This window comes from Brachionichthys hirsutus, chromosome 19 (genome assembly GCF_040956055.1).
Source record: "Brachionichthys hirsutus isolate HB-005 chromosome 19, CSIRO-AGI_Bhir_v1, whole genome shotgun sequence".
Classification (NCBI taxonomy): Eukaryota; Metazoa; Chordata; class Actinopteri; order Lophiiformes; family Brachionichthyidae; genus Brachionichthys; species Brachionichthys hirsutus.
In genome coordinates, this window is record NC_090915.1 from 7,201,907 (window position 1) to 7,227,928 (window position 26,022).

Here is a 26,022-nt window from a genome sequence, read left to right on the forward strand (position 1 = left end):
AATTATAATGTTACTGAGGCATCCCTGGAAAAAGAATAATGGTCCTTAAAGATTTAGAAAATGTTTGACGTGTCTTGTTGAATTATTTCTGTGTGTCTCTGTATTTGAATAAAGTTATTTTATTTTTTTATTACTGTGCGTCACATATTCCTCTGCTTTTGTCCTTTTACTCTCCGTGTCTCTGTGGACATTAAATGGGCCACATTGCACCCCCCAGGCCAACGCGTCCTCCCCTGCTGCCGCCCGATGTCTACGAAGGACAGAACAAAACTATCGATATAGATCAGCAGCAACATACAAAAAAAATGTTAGAGGTCTTTTTTTTTTAATGACCAAAATGCACACGGATCTTACCTGCAGCTGATGAGGTGAACAGACGGTTAGGCATCGCAGTGCGTTTGAAGCAGGCAGATGAATGGAGGGCTGGCGACCAATGGAGTCGCTCAAACTGGAGCAGAGGAAGCAGGGACACAGATGTCAGAACAAAAAATCCCCAGAGAGAGGAGGGCAAAATCTGTTCATTTTTCAGTGCGATACACAATTCAGGAGAGCGTCTAATTAGCTCACTGTATTTACGTCATTATACTTTTTGCCCTGCATCTCTGGACATCTGCTGAGAATCCTAAACCCAGATGTGCAGAAGGGATGAGAGTGAAAGATGGGAAAGCTTTTATCTTCAGTCGTTTCTCCTCTGCTTGAACTTTGCTGTTATTTTCATTGAATAACCCACAATTTTGTGTTATGGTAACGCAATATCACCATTGTTATACCCATGGCAAACATGTTGTTGGTAAATATCATTAAATAGTCAAAAAAAAAAAAAAATTAGTGGACCTTGACAGAAAATACAAGATACATAATGAGATCTTTGGGAAGATGAAGATCAAATGAACGTTGGTCGATTTTAATGCCTGTAAATTACAAAAACAACAACATCAACAAGTTTAAACTGTATTTGTCTGCATTGTGCAGAGAAAATACAATACAAATACAAATCATGCCCCGGTCCAACAATTTTAAATTAAGTTAAATAAAATATTTTAAATGGAAACAAAAGAATCGCAGAAGTTTAATAGTGCCTTGCCTCACACACACACACACACACACACACACACACACACACACACACACACACACACACACACACAGACACACACACACACACACACACACACACACAGAAGTTTGCCAAATGGATTAAAATATTCTCTTTTAAATGCGTCTATTCATTCAATCAATCATTTAAATCGATCCACTGCCAAATACATTTGTTGCAAACTTCGTGGGGGCCTCTGTGACCACCTGGCTACGCACGCTGCGTGGCTGTGACACGGATGCTCGTGCGTGGGGCTGATGCTCAACACCTGCACGTGCACGGAGGACTGCCTCCTTTTCCTTCAGCCGACCTGCAGCTTCATCACTTCGCTGGTCGAGACAGAGAAGTGGAACAATGAACTCCTCTCTCCCCAAAAGTGAATCTACGACCTCCCTGCTGAGATCATCGGGACTCAACCGCAATCACGGGCCGCGCGTGCACCGCAGCCCGCACCGTCTCACGGGAGCCGGAGGCAGCGAGGATGCGGGCTGCGCGGACGACTGCCAGCCGAGCGCACGGAGACCCCTCTGCCAACCAAGGCGCGCAGACAGCCGACACGTAGGTGATAACCGCGTGCACAAAGGCCAATCTCACCGACAATCGATCCCTCTGGATGACGGCCACGCCGCGGAGGATGTAAGACACGGGACGAGCCGGCAGCAGAAAGAGCGCAGCAAGTCCACCAGGTCAAAACAGTCCCAGCGCCATCACGACCCCCGCAGAGATGAGCCGCCGCCCGCAGCGCATCAGCGAGGCGCGTCCCGGCCGGACAGGAGGACCTCTCCAACTCGGTCTTATCCAAAAAGGCCGGACGCCGCCGCTTTGCTCTTCGAACCAAAGGAGGGAGTCCTCTCCGCGTCGTCCTCCACCTCCAGCCTCGGCTCCGACCCCTGCAGCGCGCAAACCCAGCCCGGAGCCGGCCGCTCGTCCAAAAGACTCATGAGCGCAGCAGCCGCGTCCGAATATGAATCCAGCCTCCATCCCATAGTGAAGTCGGTCTTTGGGCAGGTAAGTGCGTGGCAGCCAAATTAAAGCGGATAAAATAACATCATGTCTTGTTTTGTATACTTAATTCTCCAAATTAAAACAAACATCTTTTAATGACGTGCAACACGCACACACTGCATGTGCTGTTAAATGCGTGGGTGGTTTCTCATTGCTGCTGACAAGATCTTTATCAATTCAATAATTTTCTATTAAATTGTCTCTTTATCCAAGAAAGTACGTTTTTAATATTGCGTGCAGCTCATTAATGGATTGAGACACAACGACGCCCGTAGATTTAATGGGCCTGACTTCATTTGTGCTTTGGAAGACAAAATAAATCCTTCAGACAGCTGGGGGTGTAATTTGAGCCAAGACAATTAAAAAAATAAGACAATAAGTCCATCAATTAGAGTATTTGTCTAATATCAAGGACAAGAAAAGACGTCCAATGTCCAATCATCACACTCACCCAAGCGTACGAGGGTTCGGTCATGTTACCGTGCGTGATATCCCCTCAACAAAGTGAAAGTTTCACGCTCTGCTGCCAAAGTCATCGTGGCGTGGACTCTCATAAAAACTGCATCGCAGCCGCAGAGATGATTACTCGACAGCAGGTGTAGGTTCACAGGTGAGACGCAGGTGAAGCGTGGAAACGATTGAAGCCACGAATGGGACCCCGGATGATCGGATTAAAGATGGATGCATGCGTTCTGTCCAAGCTGCAGCGGCGTGTCTGCGTGAATATGTGAACGCAGATGCTTCATTAATGCTTAATGAGGATCGACTTTCATGTTGTGTGGAAAACGTTTCAGTGATGGGGGGGGGGGGGGGGCTTGCCCCACACACACACACACACAGGTAAGTACATGACAAACAACAACCTGGAATACAACGGCAAATCAGGGAGAGAGTTAATCGATGCGTGTCCCCTGCAGTGGGACGCCGCAGGTGTCTGTCCATTCACTGCTCTTTTAATGAAATCCTTCCCTGCAGTGTGATAAAAAAAAAAAAAAAAAAGAAGAAGCTCAGGAGGAGACAATCGCCTCCCCGAACGCTAACGCGTTCCAGAAATAACTCTCAATCTGGGCCAGAGCTGCGATCAGTTAACGGATCCACTGATGTCAAACCCTCGTCGTCGCGTCGTGTGCTACATAAAGTTTCAAGAGCTGCTGAAGATTCTTGATCAAAATCGTGACGGGAAAATATGACATCAGGTTTCAGTGTTTGTTGTTGTTGTTGTTGTTGTTGTTGTTTTTTCCAGGCAACATTTCGCTTGTTGTGAGCAAAACAAAGTCTGGACGGATTTCTGCGCATCAGTTTTGTGTGACTGAGAGCAAAGAAAAGGCGAGTCTGATGATTGTGTGGGACGAAAACTACAAATGATGCTCCCGTTGCATCTTTAGCCGAGCTGCTTCGTTTCAGCCACCTCATAATCACATCCCTTTAACGCTCCTTGAATGAATGTGGGAGGGAGCGATGCGTGGAATATCTGCACGTTCCTTCAGTTCACATTTTCTTATGTAACATCAAGGTCCCAACAGAACGGTGGAAACGGCTAAAAATAGCCCAGCCAATCAAGACCTGGTTGTGTGTGTGTGTGTGGGTGTGTGTGTGTGTGTGTGTGTCTGTTGGGAACTGGTGAACAAAAGAACAAAAGAAGATGATTAACAAAAATGGCAGTGTGTGTCAGAATATACGTGTGAAACAAGATATTCTAATGCATTTTGAAACTAATTGGTGCAGATGTTTATAAAAATAGATTAGTAAATATAATGTGTCTAAAGCAGACATGTACCTTAGACAAAGCTAACACTCAGACACCTTGACCAAATGCAGACGGGGTTTTTTGGGTCCCGATATAAATTTAGATTCTATTTGAAGAGCTTCTGAACAATCAGCCAATCCCTCCCTCTGTGCGACCTTCACCGACCTTCATCTACACACCTCTCTGTAAAAACTGAAGATTCGGTTCAGGGCTTGACGAAAGCCTCCATATATTTACTGCAGATAATTAGTGATAATAGATAATTTCCTTTTCAAGTTAAATGCAAATCTATACGATGTGTTGGTCAACCGGCAGATGGAGCAAGTATCGTTTGCTGTAATAGGTCTTAAGTGTGTGTGTGTGTGTGTGTGAGAGTGAGAGAGAGAGAGAGAGAGAGAGAGAGAGTCCAGTGTGTGTCACATCACTGAGACTGGAATGAAAGGATGGGAAAAGAAAGTGACGGACGGCAGGCTATATTGGAGAAATTGGAAGGAGGACAAAGTGAGAGAGTTTCTGGTGCAACCGATTCTTATATAAGCTAAAAACATCTTGAACTCTGACTGTCCTGCGGGACAACAGGAGGGACGGTCTCAAAGCGCAGATTAGTCCATCAGCTCGCTGTCGCATTTCCTTTTTCATTGCTCTTTGAAAACCTCCCTTGAATTCTCCCTCTTTCCGGATCACACTGACCTTGATGACGTTTGAGAAGCGAAGAGAGCGAGGACCCAAAGAGAGTGCAGAGGACCGAATATAAATGAAGGAGGATGAACCGCCCTGAAATCAGAGAAAACAAAGCGCCGGAACGTTCTCCAAGCAGATCACGTGCTTCCATGACGTCATTACGTCTACAGTATAGAAGCCTATTATTAGACGCAGACGGATATTTTTGCATCTGCGCTTGTGACGAAGGAGGTAGAAAAAAAAAATAGATGTTGAAATCCCTTTTTTTGAGATGAGGATGAGGCGCGTGGGTGCAGACGCTAAATATTCACAGAGACCTGAGGCTGAAAGGGAAAATCGGAGGCAGAGAAGAAGGCAATAATGAGTCAGGGATGGGAGGAGAACTGTATCCGGAATAATACTGAATTAGTCTCCTTTAATATTTGAGTTATTCTGATTTATACATATTTGTGTTATATATCTTGCACATTTTCTTACTCATGAGTCTTTGTGTGACTCCTGAAAGGTTGTCAGGTGTGTGTAGTGTGTTTATAGTGCACAACGTGTGTGTGGGTCTGTGTGGCTGAGGCTGAGGGGACAGTCAGAGAGGACCGGTGGGGAAATGGATCTCATTCCCGTTGACTCTATGGAAGGACATTATGAGAGCTGACGGCTCCTGTGTTTGACGTCTGATGCGTTCTGAAGTTCACAACGAGCCGCCGGTTAAAAGGCTGCGGTGAATCATTCGGAGAAACAACGCAGAGGAGAGAGAAGCTGAACGGGAGCGAGATGTGGAAACAGCTCCGGCGTAAAAGTGTTTAATAAAACGGAAGAGAACCGACAAGGTCGAAAAGGAGAAGGGAATAACGATGCTCTTTAACAGAGCCACACACACACACACACACACACACACACACACGACGTGTTGGGTTTCAGACAGAGGTGGGGAACAAGCTTCACTTTGTATGTTTGACCTTCGACGGACAGAATGATGAATGTTCAGCGACCGACACCAAAGGCCGGTCTCATCAGTCTGACCTGCTGGAGGGAGAAACTTTCTCTTTACCTTAAACTTCAAACCATCCAATAATGGATGAGCGTGGGTTCAGAGGCCGGCTGGGGTTCACCGTGAAACCCCCGAAGAGCAAACACAAGCACGCCGCACACTATAGTGCAACGCGTCAACAACACAAACACTGAAATAAGAACAGTAAGCAGCATTAAATACATATGATAGAGGATATGGTCTGTTCACATCAGCACTAATACAGTTTAAACATGAGCATGTCCATGGACACAGAAGTTTAGATTAGTCATGCTTTTCTACGACTTATGTGTGTGTGTGTGTGTGTGTGTGTGAACATCATTTGCGCACCATGAATCGTTGCTCTTTACTTACGAGGTACTCAAAAGTATTTTCTTACTGGATAAACTGTAGTAAATATGACTGTATTCCTGTAACTTAAACACACAGCGTCGCTCACAGTTTTGTTATTTACTGCATACTTGCAGTACCTTTCCTGTATTTAACAATAATACTAAAAAAGTGTTACCGTAATAGCAAATAATGCGAAACGAACTTCGCATTTGTGTCCGCATGTAAGAGAAAGAGATGAAGAGGGATGGAGGGATGCTGGGAGAAGAGTGGGGAGAGATGTTGGAGAGTGGGGGGTGAAAAGAGAGCGCACGTGTTATATTTTTAGCTCCACAGCCCCACATCCGAGTGTGTTTAATCAAGTGTGTGTGCATGTGTGTGTGTGTGCGCGCGCGTGTGTGTGTGTGTGTGTGTGTGTGTGTGCATGCTTGGATTAGTGTCTCCAGCATCTCGCTCAGGGGAAGGTAAAACGCTCGACTCAAAGAGCTTCTTCTGTCACATTCGTATAGATGGCTTAGAACTGGAGAGAGAGAGAGAGGGGAAACCGAGCAAGGGACAGGGATGGACTGACTGGGAGAGAGAGAGAGAGAGAGTAGAGGGGAGGGAGGGAGGACACTCTGGCGCCTGCATCTAGCTCTGCTCACATGCATGCTTCCTCTCCCTCACTTATCTTTGTGTCGTTCTCATTTGTCCTTCGTTCTTGGACGCACATTTCTCCCTTTGTCCCAGCGTCCCTCCCCTCGTCCCTCCCAGTGTCCTTGTCTCTAGGTTCTTCCCTGTGCGCTCCTCTCCGTCCTCTCCCGCCCGTCTCCTTTGCCTCCCATGACACCGCAGCTCCTCTCCCCGTCTTTTCCCAAACGTCCTTTCATATTAGCCGATGACCCACTGAACCCGCGTCCCCTCTCCGATCAGTCCCATGCATGCCCGGAAACACACGCATTCAACTTCACCTACACAAAGCCACAGCAAAACAGAAAGAGCTAGGGAGAAAACATAAAAAAGCAAGGACTTATTATTATTATTATTATTATTTCTTTCTTTTTTTTTGCAATGGGAAACTCTGTAAAGTCGCTTAAAAAGAAGGTAAGGTCCGCTCGGAGGTTTCTTCGCTCTCTTTTGATCCCCTGACTGACGTGTTTGTTTCGTGCTTGTGCTCCTAACCTGGCAGAAAGTGTGTGTGTTTGCTTGTGCGTTCACTAACAGGCTGTGCTTCATGCTGATGTCCAGTAAACGCTCACCTAAACAGGAGCATGTCACCTTCCTCTAAATCTGTAAATGGTATTTGGTCTTTACCAGAGGCGCTGGTTTGGTTGCCACTGGCGCTTGAGCTTTTTGGCTGAGGTGAAGCTGATGAATTTTGTAAACACGCCCGAAATCTTTACAAATGGGACAATTGTGCAGCGATGCCATAATCGATCATTTCTATCACTCAGCCATCCGATCCTTGAACCCGCACCCGCGGGATGAAACCAGCCGAGTGGAAATGGTGAAAACAGGTGTGTCGTTTCAGCCCGATCGTCCTACCGGCACCGAGGCTTTTAGAAAGGAAGGAACACTCAGAATGTTTTTTTTTTTTGTGAATGCTCAAGAAGACATATTCTGCCCTCTCCGTATCAGCGTGCGCTTGGACAGACGCTTAGACATTCACACAAATAGATTTCCCATCACATCAGCAGCTGCACATCCTTGAGGAAGCACAATAAAACAAGCAACTGTTGATGCCATCTGTGCAAAATGGCTCGGAACGTTGGATAAGTTCTCGCTTTACTTCAGCCGCTCTCTGACAGTTTCTGATTTATTATTTATTTTGTTATATAACAGCCAGTGCATGACTTCACAGCACTTTTCAGGCACGGCGTAGCCTGCCCACAGACAGCCCTGCTCCATGCATCACTGGGTTCGATTCCCCAGCGGGCAGCCGCTCCTGTGGTGCGGACTGCGTGACCTGGCGTTTGGGCTGCCATGGTAACAGATGGAGCGTGAAGGTTGTTTGTAGAGCTTGGATTTAGCAGTGTTTGCATGAATATTTATTTTTCATATTTTTTGTATGTAGATGATATTATGATATTATGGGGCGAACTCTGTCCTCTGATATTACATTACATGCTAGTCCTTTAGACTCAGGTCAACTCCACATGAGCGAAACGTGAAGCAGCTGATCAGAGAGCAGTTTCATTCTGCATCTACAGGAGCATTAGCTTTGCTGCTGCTTGCTGGGATTAGGATAATCATCAGAGCAGTCAGCTGGACATTATTTGGCTTTATTAAGACGGGGCTTGTTTGTCCAGTGGCTCGCAGTGATTGCACATTTTCCTAATTAACATGCTGCTCTGTTTTTAACTGGGATCATTGGTGTGAGAGCAACTTTTGCAATGGTTGATTGGCTTATTGGTGATTTTAATTAAACTAGAAAAGTACTCAGATAGCACAAATCTCCTCCAAGCAGCTCATACCCCTCCTAATTGGATTTATACCGTCCACATGGTGATCTGGATCAGCACCAAAAGGTTCTAAATTGTTCTTGGTGTCTTTACAGACCAGCCATGAAAAGTACAAGTGAATCAGAGTTGATGTCAAAATTTAGTATTTTTTTCCTGACCTCAATCTGGATCAGATCCAGAAGACATTTTGCATGATAGTGCATATCGGACCCCTTTATGACTATGATTTTTGGTGAGTGAATTGAAAGCACATTCTACAAGATCTGATTTTTTTTAGCTTCCATTATAAGTAAATGGGAAAATCCAGATTTTTCTGTATCCAGATCGCTCTCAAAATGTAATTCTAATGAGACAATTATTTTAGAACCAGGCTGATTAGACAGATGAATACAGAATATTTTCCCTCACTGGAAAATAATCGTAATTATTATAATTATAATCGTGTTAAATTTAAACCTTTATTTTGATCTGTCATTTGTGGTCATTGTTCGCAGCATACAATTACAGGTAGGCTGTAACTTTCTGAATCCAAATACATTTAGTTAACCTGGGGTTGAGGGAATCACTACTTATTACGTTTGGTGAGTTCATTTTATAATAACAATTCAAAGGTATAATCAAAATGACAAAAACATATTTTTATGAACTATAATTACCCTTTAAGGAAAGAAAATACTGAAAGAGCGTGAAAAAGCTGTGATAGAAATGGGATGAAGAGCCATTCTGCCTGTGAGAACATTTCTGTGCGCTGCAGACTCCACGATCGGCCGTAACACGTGAGGCTCGTCGGTTTGTCGTGTTGGGCTGTGACCTAAACCGATTCATTGATGGCATCAGTTGCTTTTGTCATATTAAATTACACCTCCCTTCCTCTGCTGGAGGCGCTTCCTCCCGTGACTGTCCCAACTCCACACCTCTCTGTGACTGGCAGGCATATGTCTGTCAGCTCTGATCACGCTTCTGAACCTCCATCCCTGCACCTCCCGTGTTCACTCCATGCTGACACAACCCAAGTCACAGTCTCTACCCTTGTCTTTGCCCCCTGCTCTCATGTCCGGACCCCCCCTGCCCCCCCCCTTCCCTGGATGCTGCTCCAGGACCAGAAGAAGAGCTACAAAGCAGTGCAGTCCTGTGAGGAAAGGGGTTCTGGGGGGGCCTATCTTGAGCCGCTAGTGGCCCTGGCCCAGAATGGAGCCAACATGCACAACATTCTGGGGCCTGCGTGCATCTTTCTACGCAAGGGCTTCGCTGAGAGCCGGCAGTCTGTACGTAAGTCCAGACAATATCGTGTGCATGCATGGCAAGAGACTAGAACCCGCTGCAGTGCCTGCACAGTAATGTAACCTGAACGATCAATGTGTTCTAATCACCTGTCAGCATGTAAGCGAGCTGCCATGTGAACTATTCTCAGCAAGGCTGTGTGTGGCTGTGTAGAACCGTGCATGAGGACGGCTCACTCGTCAACAGGGTGGACAGTTGTTGCAGGTTGAAGGGTTATTAAAGCAGGCTCCCAATGATTAATCTATTTCCAGCAGTGACAACAATGTTAAGGTCTCATTATTGACTCAAACAGAGACGTTGTGCGGCTGACTGCTGATTTTCTGACTGTTTTGACGCCAAGATCTTTTATGGCAGCTCATAAAGGATTTAAGTAGTAACTTCTCATATTTTACATAGTGTTTTTTTTTGCCATATATATTTTATCAAGGGTTTTTCCAAGTTAAACATCTTACAATATTAATTATTCTAATAATTACAAAGCAATTCAGTACTACAAGATTAAAAATAATTAAGAAAAAACAATACAAAAAATAAATTTAAACAAAACCGGGATTTCTAAGAACACCGCTTCTCTTAGACAACATTTGTTTTAACCTCTTGCATTGTTGCTGCATCTGCACACACACACACACACACACACCGATGCTGCAGATGATTCGTATACTAAAAACAAATACAAAAAGATTTAATATTATACCTCTATTCTGCTTCTTCTATCTCACGATCTAATTGTTGTATTTTTATGTGCCAAGAGTCTGCATGATTTCTCTGCAGCAGATGAGCTCCTCCTCCCAGGATGGAAGGAACCCTGCAGACTCTTGGTACCCGGCAGCACACGTCTGCATGTTGCCTGTTTATTTTTTCAACAACATCATGTTGTGCAAGATTTGAAAAAACATAGCAGCCTTACGGTACACTTTGATCTTTCACAGGACCGACAGTTGAGGCCAGAGGAAATGGATGGTACGTCACAAAAACACGAAGAATCACTCTCACAATAGTCTCAATTGATTTTCTCATCCCTCTTACTCGCACATCCTCCTCTCTCTGACTCTCAGAGTTGCGCGAGGCATTCAAGGAGTTCGACAAAGACAAAGATGGATTTATTGGCTGTAAAGACTTGGGAAACTGCATGAGAACAATGGGATACATGCCGACAGAGATGGAGCTGATAGAGCTGAGTCAGCAAATCAACATGAATCGTAAGTGAAGCCGTCGGCTAAGATTAATCAATGGAAGAATGGCAAATTTAGCAATGAATCTGCTTGTCGTGAAAATATCTCCAAGCTCAACCCAACTTCCTCTTTCTGCTCTGCCCAATAGTAGGAGGACATGTTGACTTTGAGGACTTTGTGGAACTCATGGGACCCAAACTTCTGGCTGAAACTGCAGACATGATTGGGGTGAAGGAGCTCAGAGACGCATTCAAGGAGGTGTGGAAAGACTAGAAAAGCACTCGGGTTATCTCTATTTTCAGTGATAACCTCTGTTTTTGTCTCTTTTCTCTGGTTCCTAGTTTGACATGAATGGTGACGGCCAGATCAGCACAGCAGAACTTAGAGAAGCAATGAAAAAACTTTTAGGACAACAGGTATGAGCCTGCGGTTCTCAGCTGTCCAGCCATCGTGATGTCTGGCTGGGCTTTGTCCGTTTAATTCACTCGTCTAAGTTATATTACCACTTCTCCTGTTCTCAGGTTGGACACAGAGATCTCGAGGACATCCTACGAGACATCGATCTTAATGGCGATGGACACGTAGATTTCGAAGGTTTTTGTTCATTTGTTTGTTTGTTAGCAGGATTACAAAAAACCCACTGGATGGATCTTGATGAATAATCTGAAGATGGGTCTTGGTCCAATTTAGAGCCCATTACATTTTGAGAGTGATCCAGATACCCATCTGGATTTTTTTAAATCGAGATTTTCCCATTTACTTACAATGGAGGCTTTAAAAATAAATAAATAAATAAAAATTGCATCTTGGAAAATATACATTCAATTCACTCACCATAAATCACAGTCATAAAGGGGTCTGATATGAACTATCATGAAAAATGTCTTCTGGATCTGATCCAGAATGAGGTCAGAAAGAAATATTACATTCTAACATTAAAAACCTAATTTTCGGATTCAAAATCAACTCCGATTCACTTTTAATTTTCATGGTTGTGTAAAAAGAATGTGTAACCTTTTGATGATGATGATCCAGGAATTTCTTAATATATGACCTTTTTTGTGCCTTGGTGGAGGTTTGCCCTCTGAGGCTTTTCTAGTTGTTGAGTCTCTTTTCATCATCCTCCCTCCTAAACACAAACACACACACACACACACTTCAAATTATAAGGAAAAAAAAATCCAAATATGTGTAGCTTCTATTGCGATACCATGCTGACAGTGAGGTGAAGGGATGAAGGCAGTAGGACTGCCTGTCAGATTATCCCCAGGCACCACATAGATTACCATGTGAGGAAAAGATGCATACACCGTGTCGGGAATGAAATATCGGAAGGTGCTGCTGTCTCTTAAAGCAAGATCACCCCCTCTTTATTCTGCATTAAATAATTCATTCATTCATTGTCCCAACCGCTTAATCCGTTATCGGGTCGCGGGCCAATCCGGAGCCAATCCCAGCAGTCGCATTAAATAATATTATACTTTAATCACTAACAAAGCAAAAACACACATTGCAAAAACACTAGTACTAACACAACTGCAGTAGTCTTCTTCTTCATGTACTATAGCAATGGGATACAATCATCTGTCATTATTCCTCTGCCTACGCTACATTGCAATAGATTCCTTATACTGGAATGGTGACCTTATGTGAATCAACGACCAACCTATTGCTGCTGCTCGGCAAGAAGGGAACGGAAATTTGGACGGCTGCGTCTAACAGTTGTGTTCACGTGATCTGAAGATTCTGTTTCATTAGTTTGGAGTGAACATGTCCGTTTCTCTGACTCGCAGAATTTGTTCGAATGATGTCTCGATGAGCTTTCGACATGGCGTGGATGAAGACAGAGAGAGAGAGAGCGAGAGAGAGAGACCAGCACTGTTGACAACACCCGGGAGCAACACTTGTCGACTACACGCCGCTGCTGTTTCTGGAAGCATTAACAAAACCAAAAGCTGCATAACGGACTTTCACAAAGTATATTTTCCTTGAGAACAGTATTCTGAAAACCGGCCGGTGAAGCGATAAACGCGCCACGTATCAATAATTGTAGAAGACATTCAACAATCAATCATGAGGCCGGCAGACACCAAATATAGCACAGCAAAGTCATTCTGCATCGCAGAAGACATGCAAATACAAGAGGACAATATGGAGATATTCCGTGTGTGTTTGTGTTCCGTGTTGCTTCGCTACACTTTATACTGTATTTATTGTCCTTTAAGGTTATTGTCATTCCTCGTTCAAGTCTAGGCAGAATCTGTTCTGTAATTTCGGGTGATGTAGCACAGATGCATTCCGTCTGACTCAATATTATGCCTATCTTACTGTGATATAAATGTCATTTCCTCTCCCGTGTGCTACGAGGGTTCCTCGAAGGACGTCTTAATGCCATCTATACTGTGATAGGCCTTTTATAATAACACTTATATGTTTAATTAGTTCTGAATTTTACTCATCGTGACATTCAGGTGGATTATCTACACCTTAACTCTGATTGGTAGATGGTCAACAGCGTAAAATCTGCACATGAAAGAGATTTTAAGTTAATGTTTCAGTTTATAGCAACGCGATTTGATAAATGTTCGTGTTTATTGGGCTTGTAAAGGGTCTCCTGAAGTGACACTCACTTTGGTGCAAGATTTAATCTTTTAATACTCTTCAATACCTCATAATGAATTGAACAATCAACCTCATCCACAAACTGCCGTTAGAGGATAATCTCAAATAGCATTTCTTCACCTGCTGAACTTTCATTTTGTATATTTCTTAAAAAAAAAGAAGCAGTATTAGATCCTTTATGCAAAAAGCCAAAGAACGTTTACAGATATAATTCTCAGTCCTGGTCAGTGTTGTGTGAGTACATGCATTATGTTTGGAAATATGATCTACTGGATTCTATTACATTGCAAGGCTGGTTGGTACCAAGTGCAGCTAAATTATTGATTGACTGTTTATAGATGGGCATGGGGGGGTATATATGCATGCCCTAAAGAAGAGATATTCTTCCAAAGGGACTTCTTACTTTGTCATCTATGTGAAACTATGCATGCAAGAAACTACGGAGGTTTGTAGCAGAATATAAATAAAGGTTTTTAGAATTAAAGCAACGCTTGTAACATAGTGTGGAGGCGTGTCCTGTGAGTCGTATTGCATTAATGAAGAGGAGGATATGACCTTATGGTGACTCAGTTTGCTCTGGGGACAAAAACCTGCGACCTTTCTGTGAGGAGTTTGCGCGTTCTCCCCGGGTCTGCGTGGGTTCTCTCCGGGTTCTCCGGCTTCCTCCGACCTCTAAAAACATGCAGCTTATGCTTGTTAGAATTGTCCATAGGTGTGAGTGTCTGTGTGTGTGAGTGATTGTCTGCGTGTGGCCCTGCGATGAACTGCATGGCGGCTTGTCCAGGGTGTTCCCTGCCTCTCGCACTCCGAGGACGAAGTTGGGACGTATCAGATGTCCCATTCTATACTTAGGACTGTGGCATTAAAGATGAACCGTTTCCTCTTTGAGTAATTTAGACAAATAGTTCATGCTTAAAGGGAATGATCAGTGAGACATGGTCAAATCCTCTTCTCTCAGCTGCTTTTATGGATCAGAAGGCTAAGGCAGCCACCTAGCGGCCGAAAGGCAGCACTGCACGCTCTGAACGCTGCTCCTGACTGAAGCTCCACTGTGACGAATACTCCAACAGTGGAAGTAACTAATTAAATGTACTCAACCTCTCTGTGTTGGCACAGACTGATGTCTAATGTACCAGAGCAATTCCACACTCTGTTACTTTATTCTTCTACTTCATTTCAGACCTGCGTTTTCTGTTGCTTCAGGCGGAGTGCTTCTAAAAACCAACAGTCCATCTTGATCTTCACAGAAGGTTTGTGTTGTGATATAATTATTTCAACTCAACATGAAGCCATAAACTTGCTCTATTTGATGTAAACAAGAGCTTACGGGAAGTTGCATCAGCAACACGCATCAGTGATGATGCGTGTTGCTGTAAAAAATAGGGCAGCTTTGAATCAGATGCACTGCTGTTGTTGTTGTTGTTGTTTTTTGCACTTCTGTCCATTTTACTCACTTGAGGATATTTCCATCTTGTGGAATAATCCTGAGTCGGGAGGTGATTTCTGGAACAGCAGTAAATTCGGCATGGCTACTCATCCGCTAAGGATGAGTGGCTGGCAGTCTGTGCCATACCTGCATCCCATAAATAGAATTTAAACTGTGATGCAAACATAAAAAATAAAAACAAATGTTGTGTCAGTGGCCTGTGATATGTAGCTGATTCTGAACAAAAGATGAAGGTATTCTAGTGCATATTTAGTAAAAGAAATGTACACACAGCGGTACATATTTTACGGGAAGCTGAGCTTCCCCAGTCTTAAAGCAATCGAACCTGATACACATGGGGCAGATAGAGGAGTGGATTCAGATTCTTTTTTTTTTACACTGAAACATGGATGGGTCTCGCTCTGTCTCTCTCTCTAATTCTGAAAGGTACACAGCCTTATTAAAAAAAGGCCTTTGTAGGTGTCTGGTACCAGACAGCTTACATCGACATTGTGCTAATTAGCTCAACTCTTTGGCTCCACATTTCAGGACTGCTGTGTTTCTCTCAGGCAGTTAGGATCATCTTTATTTGACGAATTTTGAGCTCCGGGAGTCCAAAATGTCCATGTCATTGCATTTCTCAACCAGCAGGGGTCAGTATTCAGTCCATTTCAGTACACAGAAACCAAATGTAAAAAAAAAACATTCAGTTCAGACAGCAGTCTAAAATTCAGATATCTTCCATGAAGACATTCTCATATTAATTGAATCTTTATCCTAATCGATTCACCGGATCTGTAAGTGGAATGAAATCCCAACACTGGCTTTGCAGCCCGATAGAGATTCACACTGTTGCTACAACAGAAACTGAATCCGGACTGTTCTATCACTTACCTGTCAGGTTTCCCGTCTCGTGTTTTGCGCACCTGGATTAGAAGGACAGTGACGTCACGATGACGTGGACTCTAAATGATTACAGCACATCACATTTTGTATGAACACAAAGCCACTCACTTGAAAGAGAGAACGTCATCAGCCAATCATGACGCGGATGGGTGTGAAAGGTGTCAACGGAGATCAGGTGTGGCCTAATCCCTGCCGCAAACGAAAAGGTTCAATGGACTTTAATCTGTGGGCGTGTCCTTGTGCCACACTGTCTGTGTAACCACGCCCCATCAGCTGTTTTCCTCGAATTCAACGACGCCAACAGAGAAACTTCTCATTCGTGTCCAGTTTGCGTGAGTCCGCGGGGCGCACCGCCGCGAGTTGCGTTTCTATTTAACACCTAAACGAGCCGCGCTCCGGAATGGCCCTCGTGGATCCGCCGTGGCGTCCCACCAGCGTCCAGGTAACGGTGCGCCAAGCCAGGGGCCTCAGGGCCAAAGGGAAGAGCGGCACCAACGACGCGTACGCGCTCATGGCCGTGGGCAAGGAGAAGTATCAGACCTCGGTCGAGGAGAAGAGCGTGGCTCCGATGTGGAAGGAAGAGGCCACTTTCGACCTGCCTCAGCTGCAGCACGGCGGGGGAGGTGACGCGGAGCGCTCCACGCTGCGCGTCCACGTCCTGCACCGGGCCCTGGTGGGTCCGGACAAACCGTTGGGACAGGCCGTCATCAAGCTGCTGCAGCTCAGTGAGGACAAAACCCGCAACAGGACCCAGTAAGTGCGCGCACAGCAGGGCGCATGGACCGATGGGAAATATCAGTTTATGCAATAATCCATTAAATAGGTCGGTCAAGCACTAGCCGTCACAAGATCTCTTGTTTCGGCTTGTTTTAAATAGATTTAGTTTATCACGTCGTATCAGTAATATAAGGACATTGAAAACGCTTTAATTCAGCTAATCAATAAGTAGACATTTAATCCTTCACAAAATAAATAGCGTTTAACATTAAGTTGAGCTGGCTTCACTGAGCTGGTGTCTGGCTGAGATCGTTGTTGAAATGAAACCAATCTGAAGTTTATAGTTTGTTCACTTTTCAGATATTTCTGCATTTGACCCTGAAGATAAGATAAATCCATTTAAATAAGTGTATCCGAGCTCTGATAATATGTAGAATCTCTGAGTGGTGGAATAATGATTCCCAACAGGGAATCTGTCCTGGATGCTTCTGTCAGAATACATTTTATTATTATATTTAAAAATATGCAGTATCTGCAGAATACAGGATAAATATTTACTCAATTAAGCTATTCTTTTTTTAATAATTTCCTTCTGTGATTTTTACACCTTTTAATTTCAAGTGAGGTGATTATTTCTCTCTTGCTCTCTCTCACACACTCACACGCACGCGCACACACACACACGCACACACACACACACACGCACCTGCTTCTGTGCGCCTGACTTGTGAACGTTTCCGACTCGCAGTCTGCAGCTTAAAGGATTTGTTCCTTCGGAGGCAGCCTTCAAGGATCCCATCCGGCATGTCTGCCATGACTGAGACTGTCAACACCAGGGGCATTCCACAGAGGGAATGCCACCGTGCTCCTCCGTATGACAAAAGATGAAGTAATTATCTGGAGTGATTATTGTCTTTGCTGAGGAGAGCAGCCCGTCCTGCGTTGCTGCTGATAATAGCAGTGAACGGGCTCCTCAGGTCTCGCCGTGTACTCATTAATCGTGATTATACCTACGGCGTTAAGCTGAGAGAGAAGCTGCTGTTCTGTTTGTCAGAGAAAAGGTTTATTTCAAGATGTGCTGAAATCCAAGACGCACCGACCATGGAAAAATGGTTTATTGTTCTGATCTTATTTAACTCACAAACCTTCCAACCTGCTCGAATGAACACAAACGCGTTGATTCCTTGGTTGTGGGTCATTGCTGCTCATGTGTACACGTAATTAAACAATGTAACTTTGCTTTCTGCTCATATTAACAGAAAGATTTTACATTATCTGATTTAAACACACCACAAATAGCTCTCCAGGGTGCTCTGCTTGCTCCTCTGGTTTTACTGGTTTATCCTTCCTCTCCGCATGCTGCGCTAACCTACGCCAGCTCTATGGGTAACTGTTAATTTGGTGCGAGAACTGCGCTTCTAAAGTTCAGATCCTGCTTTGTCCTGACTGTTATCAATACCAAACAGCTGACCCGTGTGTACAGCAACAGTCGTGCAAGGGCAGTTTTTTCTGGGCTCGACCACTGACCCTGAACTACACGCATGTGCAACAAGCTGCCAGCAGCAGGACCGTTTAGTTACCTCCACAAGGAGGTTCTTGATGAAAAAAAAATCTGAAGATGGGCCTTCGTCTAACTTGGATCCCATTTAAATTTTGAGAGCGATCCGGATACCTGTCTGGATACAAAATGTATTTTTGGATTTTCCCATTTACTGATAACGGAGGCTTTTTCTTATAAAATATGCATTAAATTCACTCAGCAAAAATCAGTTGTAAAGGGGTCTGATATGCACTGTCATGTAAAATGTCTTCTGGATCTGATCCAGAATGAGGTCAGGATTAAATATTAACATTAAACCCCATTTATGGATTCAAGAATCTGTTAAGAATACACATCAGCTCTGATACACTTTTACTTTTCATGATTGGTGTATAAAGATACCAAGAACAATCTAGAACCTTCTGGTGCTGATCCAGATCACCATGTGGACGGTGTAAATCCAGTTAGGAGGGGAATGAGCTGCTTGGGGGAGGTCTGTGCTTGTTTAGTTTTTCACACAAATGGAATGTTTTCATTTGAATATTCACTATTGTAAAAGTAAGTGTTTGATCATTACATAGATCTCTACTAGTGCCAGCAAGGACCAGCGCTCGAACTCGAGCATCCTGTTAAATCTCGTTTTCTTTTTTACTCTCCAACCCACAAATGCGTTCTGTAACACTAAACCCTGGATTCCATCACTGCTCAGTTGGCTTCCTCACACAGCTGTATTCTGCGATAAAGGTTTGAACCACCGGGGCCTTTGTCTTATCAGTGACTCAGGCGTCACAGGGACGGATGTGTGCATGCAGGAAGTGGGATACATTTACAGAATGTGGAGTCATGCATTATTCTCTCTTTTGCTCTGTCTGTGCAGCAAAAAATATATGAAATAAAAAAAAGCCTGAAGAATACAAAGTGCACCTTGTCCTCTTCACGGCGGTGTTGGATTACTGACTGACTGAGGGGATCATCAAGGAAATGTTCGGCCAAAGGCCTTTCTGCTGCTTCTTCCTGCTCACAACTCACTTTTGCAACTTCCCCTTATATTTAAACTGAACTCTCTCACTAGTTCTCCTTTTGACTTCAGCATCTTACTGTTGAATGGAAGGTTGGATGCAGATTTGTTGCAATCATAAATATAAGAAAGAGACCTTCAAGCAATATAATAAACTCAATGTTAGTTCACACTGTGCTGTTCCGCTCCGTTCTGCAGAGCTTTACGAACAAAACATCTTCAAAACGGCAAAGCTGGCATGTTTAACAAACCCTTAAAATAAGGTGAATATGTTTTGGATGATAAATGAATGAATGGTCCATCTATTTGTGTTTTGCTGAAGGACATTTATCAGGCAAATTGAGAAGTAGATTCCCATTAGAATATGTCGAGGCCTGAAAGTTACAAATCCTACCAGTTGGAGACAGGGGAGCCGTTTCAACTTTTCTCATCCCCCGTCAGATTACAGGAAAATGCCTCTCCCTCCTTTATCTGTCGTTGCCACATACCTGAAGCATTCCTGAGGGAGGCCGACGAGCCGGACCCCCACCAGAACATTACTCAGAACCACGGAGAGGAAGGCACTCTATTAAATTGTTCTGTTAAGTAATCTTTGAGGGAAATCTGTTCAAGATTTCTTCTTTCATATGGCAAGAACAGTTTTTGGTGCAGCTACTGCACATAAATATATTCTGTGCACACACAAACACACACACACAAACACCCTCATTGTTTCTTCACTTCCCCAGGAATCTGGATGTCAGTCTGCGCTGTTTGTTCAGTTGTGAGCTGTCCTCAGATTTATGCTTGATAAGCACTTTTTATGCTGACTGTTCCTTTTTGAGTCGTTCTGTTAAATTGCTCCGAGACCCCTCGTGTTGGGCCATGAAATTAGTTGCAGAAATTATGAAAGTCTTAAACCTTTGTTTTTAATATTGTTAGTTTTGCTAGTTTAAACTGTTGCCGGCATTAATGTTTGTGTCCTGACCTGCTTTATTGTCCACCTTAAAGCGCGTTGCTTCTGCTGACATCGAGTCTCATGGCACCTTCATCCAGTTTGGGTGGAGCTGAGGCTGATAACAGATTGGCTTTCTGTGAACCTGAATAATCTGCATTTTGTGACCAGCAGCGTCTAATCTGGTAAAAACATACCTGCTTCAGGGCCCAATGGGATTATTGACTGTCCTGCATGTCCGGAAGCGACTCGAAGTGACTCGTGTAGCCAGAACGTGCATTTAAAATAAATAAATAAAAGTCTTCAATGGATGCAAGATTATTATTTCGATTTCCTGCATCGACATATTTGGTGGTTGGTTGGAGCTTTTTGTAGACTCTCCAAAAACATTCAAGCGGCTGCTGAGTCATTTTCCAGTTTGCTGGTTCACAGTTTCCACACAGAATGACTAAACGTAATCTTCTCCTTCAGTGACGAAGGTTTGTTTTCATCCTTCATGTTAACTTGTAGGAGAACAAGCTCAGTTAGCGTCACTCTCTCCAGCTGACGTCTTGTTTTTGTGCAAACCTGGGGGAGCGATGGACCTTTAAACCGTAATGAATGCATGAAAGCAGAACTTGGTACTGTAGCTTAGCAGGCCTGCAATATAACAATATATTTCCTACTTTCATTGTCTCATGTTGTATGCAGGAATGGAAATAAAGTACCGGTATGATTAAATGACTAATCCCAGGGGGGTGCAGATGCAATGAACACGATTTGCTTAGCACCAGTCAGTTATCAGGGCAACAATATTCCATTCAGGAGAAGGTAGGGATTAAACATCAGTTATTGCATGTCCAAGAATGTTCCCGTTTAAGAACCAACCATGAAACAAGACATTGTGATGCTCTTTGCTAAATGGCTGTTAAAATATGAGGATTATATCTGTTGCTTCTCCTCAACAGATGGTTCAAGTTGCTGAACAAGTCTGGCAAAGCTGACAAAGACAGGGGGGAGGTGCTTGTGGACATCCAGTTCATGAGAAACAACATGACCGCCAGCATGTTCGACCTTTCTGCCGCCGGCAAATCCAGATCCCGCCTGGGCAAACTGAAGGACAAGGTTCGTGGCAAGAAAAGGGAATCGGATGATGCGTCTGCGGTGGTTCCATCCGTCACTCAGGTTCTAACGGACAGCGAAGAGGAGGGAAACGGGAACGGAGAGGAAGCTGCACAGAAGGATGAGAAAAAGAAGAAGCCCAAGGTGAAGTTATTTTCCACCAAGTCCAACCTGCAGAGGAACATCTCCCAGTCCATGTCGGTTCTCCCTTTGAAGAACTCCTCTCTGAGCGGCAGCCAGTCCTCTGGTCTAAATGTGGACTCCTCCGAAGGTAAGGAGCAACCGTTACCTGCCTTCGTTTCTGCTGTCATTACATGCACGTGAACTTGACCGTGTCCTGCAGGGAAAAAGAAGTTCACGTTCAAGATACACAAACGTTCAGGCAGCTCAGAGAGCAAAGACTCCGCCTCTGAACAACAGAAACACGGAGCTGCAGACCAGAGTAACGTATGCATTAATGGAAGTCCTTCCTACTCCGAGGAGCGCCGACCCCGGATCGCTCGCGCCGGATCAAACATCAGTCTGGCCAGTTCGGGACGTGGCTCCGTGGAGGATGTCCCACGTGGTTCTACTCCATCTGCTGATTCACTAAGGACGTCGAGACAGTGTTCACCCTGGATGGAAGAAGAGGAAGAGACGGCTGATGGAGAGAATGGAAAAGAGGTGGACAGTAGACTGAGACGGAAGGAAGAGGAAAGGATCAGGATGGATGAGATGAAGAGGAAAGAAGAGGAGAAAGAGAGGGTTAGGAGACAAGAAGAGGCTGAGGAAAAGAGAAGGAGAGAAAGACAGATACTTGAGGAAGAAGAGAAGAGGCAAAGAGACAAAGAGCAAATGGTTAGGATGGAGGAAGAAAAAAGGGCCCAGGAAGAGAGGATAAGACTAGAGGGAGAGGAAAGGAGGACTGAGGAAGAGAAAGTCAAAAAGGAGGCAGAGAAAAGAAAGTTCGAAGAGAGAATTAGGAGGGAGGAAGAGGAGAGAATTCTGGAAGAGAAACTGAGGCAAGCGGAAGAGAGGAGACAGATTGAAGAAGAGAGAATCAAGGAGGAGGAGAGAATTCAGGAAGAGAAGAGGAGGCAAGAGGAAGAAAGGAGAAAGATTGAAGAGCGAATCGAGGAGGCAGAGATAATTAGGAGGGAGGAAGAGAGGAGAAAGATTGAAGAAGAGCGAATCCAGGAGGCAGAGATAATTAGGAGGGAGGAAGAGGCGAGAATTCGGGAAGAGAAGAGAAAGATTGAAGAAGAGCGAATCCAGGAGGCAGAGATAATTAGGAGGGAGGAAGAGACGAGAATTCAGGAAGAGACGAGAAAGATTGAAGAGAGAGTCAAGGATGATGAGAAGAGACGGGAGGAAGAGATGAGGAAGATTGAAGAAGAGCGTGTCAAGGAACAGGAGAGGATTAGGAGGGAGGAAGAGGAGAGAATTCAGGAAGAGAAGAGAAAGATTGAAGAGCGAATCCAGGAGGAAGAGATGAGGAAGATTGAAGAAGAGAGAATCAAGGAGGCAGAGAGAATTAGGAGGGAGGAAGAGATGAGGAAGATTGAAGAAGAGCGTGTCAAGGAACAGGAGAGGATTAGGAGGGAGGAAGATGAGAGAATTCAGGAAGAGAAGAAGAGACAAGAGGAAGAGGGGAGAAAGATTGAAGAGAGAATCAAGGGGGAGGAGAGGATTCGGAGAGAGGGGGAAGAGGAGATAATTCTGGAAGAGAGGAGAAATCAGGACAGGATGAGATTTGAAGAAGAGGAAAGCAAGATAAGGGAGGAGGAGGAGAGGAGGAGGACTGAAAAGGAGGAGGCCAAAAAGTTGGAAAACAAGAAACGTACAGGAAATGTAAAAGAACAGATGGAAAGTAAAATGAAAGGCCGAGTTTCAGGGATGAGATCTGCAGAGATCGCCTCTACGAACGCGTTCGATGAAAACCTTTCAAAGAATCCTTTTGAAGAGGATCCGGAGTCGCCCGCTGGACCGGACATGAGGACTGTTAAAGAGCCGGCGTTCCCACAAAGGTGAGTCCAGACTGGGGGGGGGGGGGGTGCGGTACATTTATTTCCTCTTAGTTTAACATTGTAAAAAAAATGGAACTTGGTGGTTGTGTTTTTGGACTGATCAATGAGGCGATCAAGTGGGATGAAGCCGTGGGGCACGTGCAGTGAAACATGTGAATGAGATAACAGTAGATCTTTACATGGACATTTCTTTATATTGTAGGAATAAAAACAAAGTGCAAGCTGCAACGTGAACGTTTGATCACTTTCATCCTATAAACCGCAGTTATTCAAGCCAGATGGAGCACTTCTTTATGAAGTTATTTTATTCCGCCATTAGAGTATTTCATATTCCTTTATAAAATCCCGTCAATTAAATGCTTTGATCTTCTCAAATGTCATGCAGACTTGTCTCGTTTCCAGGAGTCGAACTGCGTCATCTCTTGGAAGGACGGCTTCCATTGATGAAAGGGATGTTTTAGGTTCTCAACGGGAGAAGCGGCCAGCTCCTCAGCCTCCAGGAAGAAGCCAGGCCCAGAATGACCGATCTCCGCTACAAGATGCACAAAGCAACAACCGGAACCAAGACCAAGGCCTCAACGCTGGCGGCGTTCTTCCTCAGCGATCCGTCCAGGTGATCGCTCCTCTCAGTAGAACACCTGCAAATAACAGCCAGACCCAGAGCAACGATTCCAAAGGAACGGCGAATGCAGCTACCCGCGGTAAACGGCCGGCGCCGTCTCGACCTCTGACTGTGGAGGAGGGGCCATCTTCTGGACCGAGGGCCGTCCCGTCTCCTGGTGGTAACGTTCCAAATGAACGTGGCTCAGAGGTCGAACAGGAGCCGGTTGTTTATGGGTTAAATCCGTTTGAAGATGAAGATGAAGATGAAAACGTGCTCACAGCTCGAGGTTATTCAGTCCAATCGTCGGCACCTGCCGATAATGACGCTGTCGCTCAAGTGAAGGTCAAATCCTCGAAGAAGATCCGCGCTCCCGCCTTTCCTGCGAAGGCGTCCGCCGCGCAGCAGACCGCTGATGGAGGCGACGCGGGCGCAGCTGGACGTGACGGCGGTCTGACCCGACCAGGTGACCCTAAGGAGGTCCAGCAGACTCCAGAGTCTCGGGCTGCCATGGTGCAGAGTGAGGAGGAGAAGACGGGTGGGAGGACGGAGAAGCCTCCTGCACCTGTACGCAGGTGAGGCGGTTCGGTTCCTCAGCATTATCACTCCATCTTTGAATATAAAAGCGATCGTGTGACGCTAACTCACAATATCATGTCGTATCATTTAGAATCTGAGACGTTTAATCTTGCTGTGATTATACATCTCAAACATCTTCACACTCAAACACCCCTTTACTCTCAAAACCAAGCGTTTCCCGACTTGATCTTTTCTTCCATTTCTTTTCTTCGTCCTTGCAGGCTTCAACCGGTAAAGCCTCTCAGCCCATTGGAACAGCAGCCGGTCTCAGCCGCTCCGCAGGAAATGAAAAACAAATCCACGGGATTTTTACATGACTTTCAGGAGCTGACAAAGGTACATGCTTTGATACGCACTTTAATTTCAGACATTTTTAATATGGTATCAAAAATGGCTTAAACAGAAATATTTCCCTTTTCTATATGCAAAGCTTGCTGACCTTTTTTCATGCACTGTTGCAGGTAAATGACAAAGGGATGAAAGGTCCATACTCCCAGCTGACGCAGAAGGAACTCATCTCTCTGGTGCTTAAACAAGACAACCAGCTCATGGAGAAAGATAAAAAGATATTGGAGCTGGAGCTGTATATTGACAACCTCATTATGCGTATAATAGAGGAGGAACCGAGTATTCTCATGGCCGTGAATTCTCTAAAGTAAATGTACATGCATTTAAAGTTTAAGTTCAACGTACCGGGGAAATGAACGATAACGTTTCGGGTATATTCTGTAAAATTATACTTGTGAAGCCTTTTGCAATTCCAGCAATCAATGTTAGTAATTACAAGGACCTTTTTCTACATGATTAGTAATATTTTTGGCACTTTTCTTTTGCAGATGTACACAAGGCAAATTTGCTGTAACTATTTTTCTGTTTAGCAAGTCTCTCCAGAAATTATTTTGTCGAATGTTGAAATTTGCCAATCGGTAAAACCTAATTAATTGTTGTTAATGTCTTTGAAAAAAATAATGATTTTGTCGAATGTTGACTTCTGTCTCCGAGATACCTGCAATGAAAAAGAGCCTTATCACAATGTCAACAAATGAACAGTTACGTAGATTCTTTCAATTGTAAACGTTGTTTTACATGAACCCACAAAATGCACTTTATTTAGCTTGCACTAATAACATGATGCACACTGAAATTTTACGCTGCACTTTATTTAAATATGCACAATAAAATCTGAGATAATTTGCAGTGTTCTAGTTGGTGTTATAGTTATTTTCTTTCAGGGCTTTTTCCAGCGACTATTGGTAGAAGGATGCTGAGGATGGAGCTCCTAGGAAACGGGGCTAGAGGACGGGGTGAAGTGGAGAAGGTTAATTTGCTGTGGTGACCCCTCAGGGGACAAGAAGAAAGTACAATACTACTGGTAATAGTAGTAGCTCGCATAATAAATGCACAGTAGGCCAAAAACGCAGGTGTACCCCATGTTTCAAGATAATCTTGATTATATCCAAAATCTGGTTCCGATCTGGATTAAATTCGGTGGTAAAATAGAGATCCGCACCCTACATGATTGTGTCAAATTCCATAAACGTCGGTCAATATTCGTCCCTGACTTTTTGAGTTGGCAGTCAGGCAAAAACAGTGCGCGGAACAAATATAATCTGAGCGTTGTTTCTACTCGGGCACATTTCACTCGCCCACATCACAACATTGGTTGCTTCAGAAGCGTCCCTTCGACGCCCTTCGGCTGTTAATAGTTCTTGTATTCGACCGTCGTTTGTTTGTTTATTTATTTCCACGTTTGTTCGACAACTAGAAACACCTTTTTAACGCCTTTCGTGTT

The 26,022-nt window shown here is 44.3% G+C and overlaps 2 protein-coding genes across 3 annotated transcripts; both read left to right on the forward strand.

The window, feature by feature from the left end:
- The first annotated feature begins 1,450 nt into the window (after positions 1 to 1,450).
- cabp1b (calcium binding protein 1b) lies at positions 1,451 to 12,599 on the forward strand. Of its 2 annotated transcripts, XM_068752479.1 has the most exons (8): positions 1,451 to 2,104; positions 9,422 to 9,589; positions 10,538 to 10,568; positions 10,664 to 10,807; positions 10,929 to 11,038; positions 11,122 to 11,196; positions 11,302 to 11,374; positions 12,574 to 12,599. In XM_068752479.1, exons 1-8 carry the CDS (start codon positions 1,451 to 1,453, stop codon positions 12,597 to 12,599), a joined length of 1,281 nt encoding a protein of 426 aa, XP_068608580.1. The 2 variants fall into 2 exon arrangements, with proteins under 2 accessions (XP_068608580.1, XP_068608581.1); XM_068752480.1 differs by lacking the exon at positions 9,422 to 9,589.
- A 3,535-nt stretch (positions 12,600 to 16,134) lies between these two features.
- Positions 16,135 to 25,414, forward strand: rab11fip1b (RAB11 family interacting protein 1 (class I) b). The gene is made up of 6 exons (XM_068752478.1): positions 16,135 to 16,487; positions 20,891 to 21,315; positions 21,388 to 23,050; positions 23,453 to 24,226; positions 24,452 to 24,566; positions 24,692 to 25,414. The coding sequence occupies exons 1-6, from the start codon at positions 16,135 to 16,137 to the stop codon at positions 24,887 to 24,889; spliced, it is 3,528 nt and encodes a 1,175-aa protein (XP_068608579.1). The 3' UTR covers positions 24,890 to 25,414.
- Positions 25,415 to 26,022: the final 608 nt, after the last annotated feature.